This window comes from Emys orbicularis, chromosome 5, assembly GCF_028017835.1.
Source record: "Emys orbicularis isolate rEmyOrb1 chromosome 5, rEmyOrb1.hap1, whole genome shotgun sequence".
Lineage (NCBI taxonomy): Eukaryota > Metazoa > Chordata > Testudines > Emydidae > Emys > Emys orbicularis.
The window spans coordinates 47,359,074-47,373,567 of record NC_088687.1 but is presented as its reverse complement, the minus strand read 5'-3'; the positions used below and the strand labels follow the sequence as shown (position 1 = coordinate 47,373,567).

The window sequence follows — 14,494 nt, the reverse complement described above, 5'->3', positions numbered from 1 at the left end:
TTCATGCCTTTAAAACCACAGACTCATTCAGAAGGACTGTTAGTCAAAAACTGAATTGAATCTCTCTCTATGAGTCACTTTTGGAGTAGTAGAAACGTGCCTTTCATTTGACAGATCACAGCAACATGCTTGGTTTTAAGCAGAATGTGCTGAAATGTAGACCTTTCAATTGATTTTAATAGAAAACAACAGATTCACAATGCTTCCAGATTGAGTCCAAAAGATGAGTTCATCTTCATGGTGTTTTACAAAGGGTTTAATCCGGGAAGGATAGAAAGTCAAACATTTGACAGGCAAATGAACAGGGATGTGATTTTTTTCTTATTTATGCATTATTATTTTTTTGTTGAAGAAGGAATACAAGTACATTTGGAAAACACCATGACAAGCAGAGTTATAACTGTCCTTTCTTAATCTAAATTTGGCAATGCAGAAAATAATCCATAATATCCAAGGAAAACCAAGATTAAATCAAATGAAAATCTGTTTAAGAACTGATTTTTACTAATAACTCTATAACATCTTTAAAGGGACTCTGTCAACCTGAAATTTAATTGATTTTAAAAAAACTGACTACAGCTACTGCTGGATCCATATTGCCAATATTTGTGGTTTTATCCACACACTTTTCTTCTGTTTTTAAAAATGTTTTCTCTCCCCTGTTTCAGACTAGTATAAACAACATGAGAAAATATTAAACCTACAAATGGAGTGGGGGAAAAAGTGAAGCGGACTCCACAGAAAGTGCTGTCAAAAATACAAAGAAAACAAACTGGGACAAAACCAGGGATCCAAATTACAGTGATCTTAGATCTTATTTGTAGCTATAATCAGTCAAACATTTTCAGAGAAGTGTGATTTCAGCATTAACTATAACTGCATAAAGGTTCTGCACACACCCAAGCCAATGGGCTTCAACCATGACCTGAAAAGAACTCCTCTAGGAACAAGGGGAGTTCTTTCTTCATGCGCATTCAGTGCTGGGCCTTTCTGATAAGTGTGCCTGTCAGCTCTGGGGACACCCATCCACTATGAAATGGACTGAGACCACCAAACAGCTATTATTACTATTAAATGTTTATAAGGCAGTAGCTCCTAAACGCCACAACCAGGTTGGGCCTCATTGTGCTGGGTGCTAAACAAACATATAATCGGTGACAGTCCCTGCCCACAAAACTACCAATAGTGGGAAAAAATTGAATTTAGGAAGGTTTTGAAGCAGTGAGCTGAAGTGGAAGTCTCTTCATCCCATTTCCAATCCCTTGAGCCACTGAGTCCCACAGGGTTGGCTGGTTAATTCAGGCCCACTTACTTATCTATTTCTATGGCTTCTCATGTGACTGTCCTTAATATGTTGAAGCTGAAAATTTAAAATATACTGGCTCTTGGTTCATTAGGGGTTTTTTCCTCCAACTTCCTGTTGCAAAGTGAACTAAACAAGAATATAAGGAAGGGTGAGCTTCAAAACAGTAAGTAGACCTTAGCCCAGGGGTCTCAAAGTCCTGGCCCGCGGGCCATCTGTGGCCCGAGAACCTCCCCACTGTGGCCCGCAGAGGAAAGACCCATGCAGCCACGCGGCCGGCTCTGTCCTCTGCAGGTGCCGCCCCCCACAGCTCCCATTGGCTGGGAGAGAGGGACCGAGATACTATCACTAGTTGCCGAGCAGAGTCAACCATGAGGCAGCATGATTAGTTGCCTGGCAAAGTCAGCCATGGAGGCAGCATCACTTTTTTTCCACAATGAATATAAAAAAGTCAAAATACGGAACACAACTATCTGATGCACACCTTGCTGCAATCCTGAAGGTTTCAACTGCTCAGTCACGGAGGCCAAACATCAACAAACTGACAGAACTGAAGCATTGCCAGATGTCTGGCCAACACTAAAAACTCTCTGGCAGGCAAAGAATTGTATAAAGTTGTATGACAGTTTTATTATTTCTAAGAAATTCAAAATAAAAAATACAAGATAAATGTTTTCTTTTCTGAACACCATCTTCAGTGACATTATTGGCCCACTGGGAGGATTTGAGGACTGGCACTGGCCCTAAAGTAAATTGAGTTTGAGACCCTTGCCTTAGCCAAACCATTCTGTTCCTCTGCTTGCCATCCTCTGCTTGGATATGATAATGAAGTCTGTGAAACATACCTGAAACTCGTTCTTGATCCATAAGTTTTGTGTAGAGATTGAATATCTGTTCCTGGACTTTGCAAACAGATCTCTTAATCTTCTCCCTTCGGGTCACCATGTAAGTCAGATTCCGAACCTAGAAAATGCAAATAATATTGTCACTGAGCTTCATGATAGTAAAGCTATAAACTGATCAGAATCCAGAACCCAGTCTGTCTTTTGCTCCTTAGCTAACAAGTTGTAGAGGCAATGTAACACTCCTAAGTGTCCTCCTCTATCATATCTGATGCTCAGAGAATCATTGAACCCTCGCTGCATAGAGAGAAGGTAGCCACAACATGAGGTCTTTGAAGTTGGAGGTGGAAGTAAAAGGAGAAATAAGGAGGGATCTTTGAGGACCATACCCACATCTCTCTGCTATTGGATACATATACATACACACACCTTTTTAATTATGCTTAATAGCTTATAGGGTCAAAATTTGGGTTGTTGTAAGAGTGTCCTTCATGAACCTTCCATTTTAGTCTCATTTGGGTCAATTAATACATGCAGTAGGGCTCCTATGTATGCCACTGTATGACAGACAGCATGACTGTTGAAAGAACTGGAAGTGAAACCAAATTATTAATTGTTCACTAGGCTCTGTATAGAACAGTTACTTACCCTACAGTAACTGATTCTTCAAGATGTTATGGTCAGTGTGGATCCCACTATAAGAGCACATGTACTTCATGCATGTGAGAGTGAATTTTTTCCCCCACTAGCACTGTCCAACAGGGCTGTGCATGCACTCTGTACTTCCTTGTGTGTTTGTCCATGCAAGAACATAGAATGAGGTTGCCTATGACCCTCCCTCATTTCCCTCACAATTCAAAGCCCGTGATAGCTGGGGACTCAGAAAAGTGAGGATGGAGGACAGAGTGTAGGATCCACACTGACTACAACAGCTCAAAGAACCACAATTACTGTAGAGTAAATAGCTATTGTTCTTTGAGCTGTTGTAGTCAGTGTGGATCCCACTATAGATTACTGGCAAGCAGTATCCTCCAAGGATGGTGTGAGTGAGGAACTTCAGCTGCAGTCAATCAAACAGAGACTGTAGTACTGCTCTCCTGAACTTGGCATCTGATTTGGCAGCCATGTCAAGTGCAATGTTTTACAAGACAGTAGATCACTCTATATAGCTACCTAGCAGATCTGAGATTGAAGCAGACAGACGATATAGCCTGTGACCTAGTGAAATTTTCACTGACTTTCGGAGGGAGACACTAACCAGCCATCTGATAGCAGGTGGAAATGCACTGTGATATCCAGTTAGTGAGTCTCTGTGATGAGATGGCTTGCGCCAGATATTGCCACAATGAGATGGTTGTAGAGTGCAGTTTTGAGAAGATAACTGGTAAGGTGTTGGATTAATTCAGGCGGAATTGCAAGACCACCCGAGGGATGAAATTGAGGTGTGGTTTCATCACCACTTTGTCCCCTTGGAAAGAAGTATAAGATGGCCCAAGCACAAAAGCTTGGAACTCACTGACTCTCTGTGCTGATATAATGGCCACAGGACTGACTGATAGTAAGGTGGTATATTGAGCACTCAGACAGTGGTTCAAAAGGAAATCTTTGAAAGGGAGTCTTGACAAGCTGAGGCCTGTAGGATTAGCCCATAGGTCTCGGCAGTATCAACTGCAGACCTTAGAGGGGAAGGTTCCCTGCTCGATGACAGGGAGAATGTATGCTCCGGTGATGGTGAAGAGGAGTAGTTTTCCTATAGGGGCAGCACCAGTGTGTAAGGTGCTTTCAGTATCAGAATCTGTGTTGGTGCTGGTGTATGTCTTGGCATGGACCTGGTTCTGCTTGAGTTTCATCCCAAGTTCGGGGTCAATGTTAGTGCTGGCAGAATCTTTTGCATCACAGTCTGTTCATCCTCTTCATCCTTGATGCTGTGAGGACTTGAAAGACTTTCTCTGGTGGGTTTGCTGTGTTTGTCCTTATCGGAGGACGCTACGCTTCTTCTTGAGCTTCTGCCTGAGTGTCCAGAGCATTCCCATTCAGTGCTCAACTACTGAGATGGTGGTACCAGCTTCCATATTAAAGCAGGTCAGTTTTGGTGCCAATGTCGGTGCCAGGTTTTGACTTGGCATTGTGTTCTCCACAGTGGTCTTAGGCATGGCTTGTCTACTCAATGGAGTAGCAGATGATGCTGGATTGTCCATTAATTAGATTCTGGAGCTTTTCTCCCTTGGGTTTGATTAGATATTCCATGGACTGTTGCAGAAGGTGGAGTTTTAGCCTTCCAACTTGTGACTTTTGAGTCCTCACAGAGAAGGGGATAAACATATTGTCATGTGCTTGAAATGTGTGATTTGTCCAGACAGAAGGCATGTCTATTGTATTCTTCCTTCAGGGGGAAATAGTCTATCACAGAATGGACAAGACTTGAAGCCCCCGTGTCTTGAGTCTGCCATTAGAAAAACCCTGGACAAAAGGGTCTGACCAGAGAAGTTCAGTGCAGACAATTGGTGGTCAGTTCATGTTGGTCAAAACAGAAGATCAGATGTGGTTCTAATGATTCGCAGAAGGTTTTGCAGAAGTTTAGTCCAAGCTAAGTACTAGTGGATCAGACACTTGCTAGGTTTGATCTCACTGCCATGGACAGTAAAAGGGATCTGAGGGAGGCTGAGAGAGCATAAGGTGGCACGCACTGCACCGAAAGACACTGCTAGTCAAAAGAAAATTTGATCACACATGCATGAGTGCCTACAGTGGGATCCACACAGACACATATTTGAAGAATATTTTCTGAAGTATAAAAAAAAAAAATTATTTCTGTGGTAGAGGGTTTTTTCTTGATTTTGTTGCTGATTGGGACAGTCACACAAAAATATCACAATAGAGAAACTCCCCATTAGGCTCTAGCCTAATTTTTAGGCCTGATGTAGACCCAAACCCACATGACCCTGAACCTGAGTCTGTGCCATTGTCACCAAACTGTGGGATTGGCTCTCCTCTTCCTGCCATGAGGTTGGCATGGTAGCAGCTGCATGCCCTGTGCCTGCTGTCCACCATCCCATGCTGCAAAACAAGAGGCACACACTCCACAGTGCACAGCACAAAGAGATGGTTTCAGCCAGCAGAAGCAGGCATGCTACTGCCACTATGCTGATCCCACAGGAAGGTCGATGTGAGGCAAACCAACACAACCTGAGCCTAAGAGGGGCTAGTTGTTTTCCTATCCCACCCAAGCTGGGCCCAACACTTGTAGTCAGGTCCCAGCAGGTTGCAGAGCTATATGCCCCATCATCACAGTTGAGTTATCTTCCTGTGGAACTCAAACTTCTCTGAGATTACAAATTCAGTTGATGAAGTAGATATGGATTTCTCTGAGGCTTTTGACTCACTACAGCATGACATGCTGACTAAAAGGTTAACACTGAACAAACTCAATATGGCATGTTAAATTAATTAAAAACTGGCTAACTGCTCTCAAAACATAATTGTTAATGGGGAAACATCCATGAGTAGTTGTTTCTAGTAGGGTTCTACAGAGATAGGTTCTCAGCCCAGTGCTAATCATACTTTATCAATAATCTCCAAGAAAATTTAAAATCATGTTAATAGATTTTAAGACCAGAAAGGACCATTATTAGATCATCTAGTTTGCCCTCCTGTATAACAAAGGCCACAGAATTTCATCCAGTTACCCCTGTATTGAGTCCCATTTGCAGATGACTGAGAAACTGGCAGAGTTGTAAATAATAATGAAGACAAGTCACCTATGCAGAGCTAGTTTGCTTGGTAAGCTGGGTGAGCAAGTTAAGCAAGGTCACACATCTAGGAACAAAGAACATAGATCACATGTACAGTATGAGAGACTGTATCCTGAAAAGTGCCAATTCTGAAAAGGACTTTGGAGTCAGACTAGAAGATAATCAACTGAACATGAGCTAACGTAACCTTTGGATGTATAAACAGGAATGTCAAGTTGGAGGAGAGAGGCATTATTACTTGCGTGACCATTGCTGGAATAATGTGTCCAGACTTTTAAAAGAATGTTGTAAAGCTGGAGAGGGTGCAAAATATGACACAAGAATAACTTGTGATGTCTGGAGAACACACAGACTTAAGAAGTTAAACTTATTTAGCTCTTCAAAGAGAAGGTTAAGAGGAGACTTGAACACCTTTAAGTGCTTATGGAGACAGAAGATTTCTGATACTACAAAATGCATGAGAGACACTAACTGGAAATTGAAGCTAGAAAAATTCTAACTGAAATAAGGTATAAATGTTTACTAATAAGAGTAATTAGCCTTGGAACAGTTTTATGAATGGATGGGGTAGATTCCATCACCTGAACTCTTTAAATCAAGACTGGATGTCTTTCTAAAATGTGTGCTCTAGTTCAACCACAAGGTTTTTTTGACCTGATAAAGGAACTGCTGGGTCAGGTTGTATGGCCTGTGTTATACAGGAGGCCATACTATGTAACAGGTGGGCAAACTACGGCCCATGGGACCGTTCTCCCCGGCCCCTGAGCTCCTGGCCCAGGAGGCTAGCTCTCCCCTGCTGTCCCCCCGCCCCCGCAGCCTCAGCTCACTGCGCCACCAGGAGAAGGGATGGTTGGATGGGCAGGGATCCCGAGGTGGGGCAGTCAGGAAGGAGGGGGGGGGGTTGGATAGGGTGGCGGGGGGGCAGTTAGGGGCAGGGGATCCGGGGGCTGTCAGGGAGCAGGGGGCTGGATGGGGTGGGGAGTTGGGGGGACCGTCAGGGAACAGGGGGGGTTGGATGGGGCAGGAGTCCCGGGGGGCCGTCAGGGGCGAGAAGCGGGGGGGTCAGACGGGGGCGGGGGCCAGGCCATGCCTGCCTGTTTGGGAAGGCACAGCCTCCCCTAACCAGCCCTCCATACAATTTCTGAAACCCGATGCGGCCCTCAGGCCAAAAAGTTTGCCCGCCCCTGCTATATAATCATAATGGTCCCTTCTGGACTTAAAAAAAAACCTCTCTCTCTTTGCCAGTCAATCTAAGAGCAATGGTTCAGTTTCAGATCCTTGTTAAGGCAGATGTACTAAGGATAAAACACCAAGCTGATACCATTCAATTACACTTTTTAACATTCAAAACCCAACCCAATGGTATGCCACTGTCTACTCAAAATATTATGCATATATTTCTGGTGAAATGCTGACCTCACATTGTTCTATTAGCAAAGTAAAAATAAGCCAGCTCCACATCAAAGACACAAGGAAAGACTGTGATTTGGTTTTTCATTTGTTTGAAAAATGTGCATCAGCAGCAGGTACCACTGGGAGGAAGTATCACAAGCTAACTGCTTGTGATACTGAAAACATATTACCCAGAGATGGCTGCAGGAGAGCTCACAATGTCACCAATACTGACGTGCAGTCCACAAAGCGTACACCTACACAGCAGCTGGGAGCAAGCCTCCCAGCTCACGTAGACAGACTTGTGAGGTAGTGTGCTAAAAACAGCAGTGTGGATGTTGTGACTAATGGAGACTCGGGCTAGCCACCCGAGCTCAGACCCAGAGAGTCAGGTGGGCTTGAAAGCCTGAGCTGCCACCCAAGCCACAACATCCACGCTGCTATTTTTTAGCACGCTAGATCAAGCTGAGCTAGTGAGAGTCTATCTACCTGTGCTCTGAGGCTCACTCCCAGCTACAGTGCAGACATGGAATCTTAAGGTTAGAAGGGACCGCAAGGGTCATCTAGTCTAACATATCCAAAGCTGTTCAGATTGAGACTGGGCACTAACTGCCAGGACCTGTCACCTCTGCGGGCTGACACACTCTATTCAAAAGAAGATAGCTCAACTTCTTGTGCTCTATACAAATTCAATGCAATCTTCAGAGCCCTGGGTTGGAACAAAATTTGGTTGCCCACATCCTATGGCAATAACCAAGGGAATATATTATCACTGATTTAGGTTGTGAACTCAGCTAACTAAACACAGCACCTTCTCCTCACAAGCATAAGCTTGCATTGGTTTACCCTCTCCAAATCCTGCCGGAGGTGCGTGAAGAGCTGCAGTCTCCTGAACAAAACATCCTGCTCCCGCTTGGCCAGATTGTCCTCTTCGTCTTTCTTTGGGGTGATCAAGGGCTTGTTGAAATTGCCTTTCCTCTTGAGCTTCCAGTACTGGTACAGGAACTCCACCAGCTCTTCAGGCAGCCGCAGGGCCTTAGCCACTTCCAAGACATTGACAAATGTATAGAACTCGTCTTCCAGCTGCTGGAGCTTCTGCTTGCGGACACTGACCCTGTGGGCCTCCTCCTGGTTTTGATCAAGGCTATGGAAGGGCTCTATGTGGGCACAAGGGGAGCTGTCCTGTGTCCCATTCTCATTCTCCTGGCTGGTGTTTTCACAGAGGTTTTCGTCATCCAGTTTTTTGGTGGAGCTGTGCTTGGGGCAGTATGACTTGAACTTGACCTCGTCGTTCTCCGCCAGGATGGTCTTCATCTCCAAGCCACGGTCAAATGCGCATGTGACATGAAAAGCTGTTCGGCAGTTTTTCACCGAGCACTGCAGAAAATTTTAAAAAATAAACATGTTTTAAATAAAAAGTCTCACACTATGCACAAAATACCTGCAGAGCCATGACACCTTTGAGATCAATGCTTACACCAGTGCAACTGCGGTACAATACACCACAGTACTGGGTTTTGCATCTAAGCTAAGTACTTTCTCACTATTAGGTTTGCAATTTAATGCTGTCAGTTCAAGCAACAATGTAGTGGTCTAGCAGACATGAGCGATTAACTTCTCCATGGGCTTATCATACTATTGAATATGAGCAACTCCACAAAAGGAGGTTTCTCATGGTCACTGGAGCCAGTCACTTAAAGCAATATCATGACACGCAAAATGATCCCCTTTGGCTGTGCTAGCACTCCAGAGAGGAAAATACCCTGTGGCTCCCAGCCAGTTTGATACTTTAATTAAAATCTCTCAGGGCACCTGGAACTGGCCACTTTTGCAAATTAACGAACAAATGAACAAGTGCTACTTAAAAAGCAAGGGCCGGGTGGGATTTTTTCTTTTATCATTAATTTAGAATGTCACGTATTAAATCACTGACATTCACTACTTCAGTCACTTACTGTTCCTCTACTTCACATGAGAAAAAACTACAATTTGCTTCTTTTGTCATCTCCCAAGCTCTCCCCTATCTCCCACTGACTGCAGCCATCATGGAGCTAAACTGCTTTAGCACTTGATTTTAACTATAAGTAACTTTCTTTTGCAAAGTGAAAAATAAAAATCTTAAAAATCCCCCCTTGACTTGGACCCTTGTCCCCAACATAGAGAAATAAAAGTGGAAAGGACTGTCACAGACATTAACTATGACAGGACTAAACTATACTTAACCCAAGTGATCTAACCTTAAAGAGAAATGCACTGCAGCAGGATATTTATACAGTGCTTTGTAACAAAGCCAAGTATCTGTCTCCTCTGGGTTTTCCTCCTCAGGTTGACTCAGCAGCCAGATGTCAGATAAATGTATACTACAGAGTTTAAACTGCAGAGGTTTCAGATAAATGTTCTTTAATAAAATCAATACTTAGAAGGGATATGAAAAATGGTGAAACCCTCTTTGCCCTTTCGCCTCCTCCAAATAAATGCTTTGTGAACAAACAGGGCAACAGCAGCATGGTTGGGATAATAAACAACATAAAAGAAGTGCTTTTTGCAGCGAATTCCATGCTACTATGATTTCTTAATAATTTGCTTGTATCAAAAATAAAGTTCTGTTGAGTAGAGAGGAAAGCTTGTCTCATCTGAAGGAAATCTGAACTGGGAAGAAAATGCAGTCTTGCTTTTCCCAGCTTGCAGCAACTGCTTTCTGCCCATCCCTATGCACACATCAAGCAGCTCGCTTTTTAAATTAGTGTGAACATCTCATAATATAAAACGTATCTGGAGAAACTGCCTCTTCTCCCTCCACTTATTCAGTTGAGTATTACCTTTTTTATTACACACTTCATAAATTCTGTTTTTTTCCTGCTATCTACAAGTTTCACAACACAAATTTTAAGTATTTAGAGGCTATGAGAATACTCTCGCATTCATGTTTCTTGTATCACAAAGCCCCCCTAATACTCTGATGATGTCACAGAAAAATGGAACCAAGAGTATTTCCCCAAATGATTTTTTAAAATGTGTAACTGTCTAAAGTAGCAGCTATACAGCATACATATCATCCCATTCTGTTATTCCAGAAGACAGAGGTTTTCAGAGCAAGAATGTAAAAACCCACACCAAAAAAAAAATCTGTATTCAGTATGAAACTGCAGAGTTACCTCAAACAAGTATTGGGGGACAAAATAGTCTAATCTCTCCATTATGTAAGAGTTTCCAAGAGGTAGATGACAGGAATGTTTTATTTATTAAAATACAGTGGACAGATTAACTTTCTTTACTTTGTATGTATATTATTTCATACCTTAATTGAAGTGGGAACAGCAAACAAGGCTTCTGACAAACAGATTGAAAGGTTTCACTGGAACGTCTGCTGAACAACTATTTTATAACTTTTCCCAGTATACACCATCAATGGCTCAACGATAGAGGAATAAGGGAGAGAGTAGGACGATCCAGTGATCTAAACTCAGAACTCTGAGCTTTACTTTTCATCTTCAAAGTGCTTTGCTATGTACTTTTTTTTTTATTTGATAGCACAACTCTGCCTACAATTAGGTCATCTCGCCTTACTTTCCCCAGCAAAAGCAGGGCACCACATGCTCTAAAATGCATTCAAACACACCTGTGATCCTTCTCACAGTGATACCAATAGAACTAAGATTCAGATCTAAGCAATATGTACTGTAGATCTCTACATATTCTAAAACTGCTTTCAGAGTTAACACCCCTTAACATAACATCTATATATTTTCTTGTATCCTGAAGGATCCCAGAGTGGTTTATAAATTTCACAAGCTGATGTAATCTATACACAAGGAACCTCTTCACTCACTTCTGAAATGCAGATAACTGTGGGACAGATCAATCCTGTTTAACATCATACTGCAGCACCACAGAACATTTTACAATAAGTGAAGAATCCACATCCCATTGAAATTTTAGAGAGAAATTAATTAGAAAGTATATGACCCATATTGGAATTTTGCCAAGAATGTGAATTGGTGATAGGAAGCAGGATATTGGTGTTCTTGCTTTAGTGCTGGATACACAGCCAAAGATTAATTCTTTACTGTACATGGAGATAGTTATTTCCTTGAACACGCTGGGCCTGATTCTCCCATTGCCTTGCACCTTGTGCAGTCATTTACACCTGTGCTAAGTGAGAATAAACATCAAAATGTTAGTGTTTGACAACTACGTTACAGATGTCTAAATGATTCTGAAAGGTGCAAGGCAATGGGAAAATCAAGGCCAGAAGCTTTGATTCTAGAGAATACAAAATATCTGCAAAGCCAGCCACCCCCTAAACCTGCCAAACTTGTGGCTTTTCATCACCAGCTGAAGAAGGGGCTTGTATTTCCTCTGCTTGTGGCTCATGATTCATTTGCACTTTGTAGCAGATTCTAAGCAGGCAAACTGTTCCTTTCCTACGTACTCTGGAGCTCAACGGCAGAAATTCTCATAACTGAACTAAAAAGACCAACAAATGAGAACATCTGATTATTTATCAAATCAAAAAGACTACGGTACTATAACTCCTTCCTTACCAACAACAGCAGACATTACCAATTCACTTTAATCCCTGGTAGACACATAGGCCAAAATGTTTAAAGTTGGGTGGTATCTAAAGTTAGGTGCCTAAATCCATATTTAGTCACCTGATTCACAGCCTAATCATGAAGGGTGCTGAGCATTCACATTCTAATTGACTTCAGTGTTAGCTGCAAGTGTTCACCATCTCTGAAAATCAAGCTGCTCATCAGAGGGAAGATTTTCAAGGGGAATTGGGAGTCTAACTTCTCTTTGAGCCTTTGACAATCATCTTGAACGTACATGCAGGTAAATTTTAGCACACAGTTTTTGGCATCCAAGTTTAAATATTTTGGCCACAGAAAATTACTCACTTTTGCAAATTAACAAGCAAATGAACAAGTGCTATTTAAAAAGCAAGGAGAATGCACCACAAAATGTATTTTGTTCATTTAACAAGTATGGTCATTCAAGTTTCATTATTTATATTTCGGTGTTCTGATAAACACACCTAAGTATATTTTATAAAAGTTAGGAATCCTTAAACTATAACCTCCCTACATTATCTGCTATTAAAACTCTGCTGAGATGTGGGAAGAGACCAACATTTTTCTGTGCAAACTATGGGAAGGGAATCAGGGAGGTTCTATAGAATGCACATTTACATCTATAACAAACACACTTATGTTCATTTATTACCTGTATGGATGCCCCAATCTTCTCATTGCAAAGGCTGCACACTAATGCCCATCTACTGCTGGGAATGTGAGAGACCTTGGTTATGGGCTCCATCTTTTCTGGGCTGCCAATACTCACCTAAGCATCAGAATGAAAAACATACAGTGAAAGATAAGCAAAAGGGGTGGGAACCATGAAAGTATTTAGGTGCCTAAACCCCAGACTTAGGCACCTAAGTCCCAGCTTTGGCTCCACTGCAATCTACAGAACTGCCACTGAACCATGCAGCACCTACACTCACTCAGCACCCAAGTTTTTCAGGGTAAGAGTTCTCTGTATTTATGCCTCTGAGCATGCACAGTGCTGCCTTGCTCTAGGCGACTGGATGCCTATCTCATGCCGAAGCCGCAGAGTGATCCACGAACCAGGGGAAAATGGGCATTTGCATGTAGGGTCCAATCCGGTAAGCATTGCTTAGCATACACTCCTCTGATCAGCATCTCCCACTGGCTAGCTTAGGTGTCTCCCCACCTAGCATGTTGGCATCTGTAGATCCCTATTCATTGTACAGGGAGACTAGGCACCTACATCCAGGCTTTGTGGATCATGGTGTTGTTCCAGGATTTTCTAGGCACATAAAATCATTGCAATGCTTATGTCCCTTTGTAGGTCCCACCCCAAGCAAAAATAAAAGTACAGCTTTCCATGAGGAATCTGTTTCATTGCTTGAAACATGCCAAATTCATATTTTCCAAGTTTTTCAGTTTACAAAGAGAAAAATCCAGTTTCAAAACCACTTCTTCCCTGATAACAATTAAAAAACTCTGATGCAAATCCCATCAATTTAAGTGATTTTAAAGGATGAATATTTTGAATGCCAGAACTCTCAAGAATTACCACTGTTAATCCAAATACTCGCTTACCCAGGTTCTGAGTTTCCATCTACAAATACAAACAGTGCTTACTTTGTGCTCTCACTAAATTAGCTTTCCCAGCAGTTGTCCTTTTTTTAGACCTATGAGCCATTTGTATTGTAGTTCACTGAGCTAATGTAATTACCTTTTTCTTATAGATCGTGTATTATCCTGTCAGACTCTATGTCCTCTATGTTTAATTGAAAATGAATGTTTCCCTGTTTTTATCTTTTATTTTTTTCTACTCCCTAACAACAAATGCTGCATGGATGTTACAATCTGATGTCTGTTGCTATAATAAATGTATGTTGTTATGAGCAGAATTGTCCTTTGCCAAGATTGCTCTGAATCTGAATATAGGTACATTCGTTGGATCAACACCTACCTCTGGAATCCAGAGTGCACAGCTAACATGGACCCACTTCGTCCCACTACGAGTTGGCTTCATAGCTCCACCTTTCTTGGGACACAATAAACACTTTGGCTGAACACCAAGCGCACAGGTCCGGCATAGCCAACTGCCTTCTGGCACCTTTAAAATTCCGTAACATGCCTGTACTCATGTTTATAAAGGAGAGGAAGAAAAGGAAACAACAACAGCATGTTCCTGTTAGTATTAACTGATTTACATTTAGCCTTTTGCTAACCTCAAAGCCCTTTATGGGACTGCATGCTATATAATAATATTAGCTTACATTTATGTAGCCAATTTTGTTCTGAAGGATCCCAAGGTGCTTTTACAAATGTAGCAACTCCATATACACATTATACACACTTTTCCCACCACTGAAAGGGAGCCACCTTCAGGTGTTTAACAATGCAAACAACACTACACAACAGTTTAGTACAGGAAGTGAAGAAGAATACATTAACCAACTTAAACAGAAAGGGAAATTTAGATAGCTGTGTGAGTGGTTAGATATCTGAGCTGGACGTTGACCAGGACACTGGAGCTATAAAGTCCCATGAGATCTTTAAAGATCACAGGTGATAGGACAATAGTTTTGCATCTCACCTGAAAAATGAGATGATGACATAAAAGATGCCCCCAAGGCATAGTTCAATTCTTACTGATTGGGTAAAGTG

General features: G+C 42.1%; 1 protein-coding gene across 2 annotated transcripts in view; it reads right to left on the bottom strand.

Annotated features, from left to right (window-relative positions):
- Positions 1-14,494, bottom strand: part of JADE1 (jade family PHD finger 1) — a 58,133-nt gene that overhangs the window by 1,532 nt on the left and 42,107 nt on the right. For both annotated transcript variants that reach the window (XM_065404866.1, XM_065404867.1), the window contains 4 exons: positions 13,794-13,961; positions 12,516-12,632; positions 8,136-8,666; positions 2,149-2,266 (listed from right to left, as the gene is read on the bottom strand). In XM_065404866.1, coding sequence (XP_065260938.1) covers positions 2,149-2,266; positions 8,136-8,666; positions 12,516-12,632; positions 13,794-13,961 — 934 coding nt within the window. The remainder of the gene's footprint in view (positions 1-2,148; positions 2,267-8,135; positions 8,667-12,515; positions 12,633-13,793; positions 13,962-14,494) is intronic.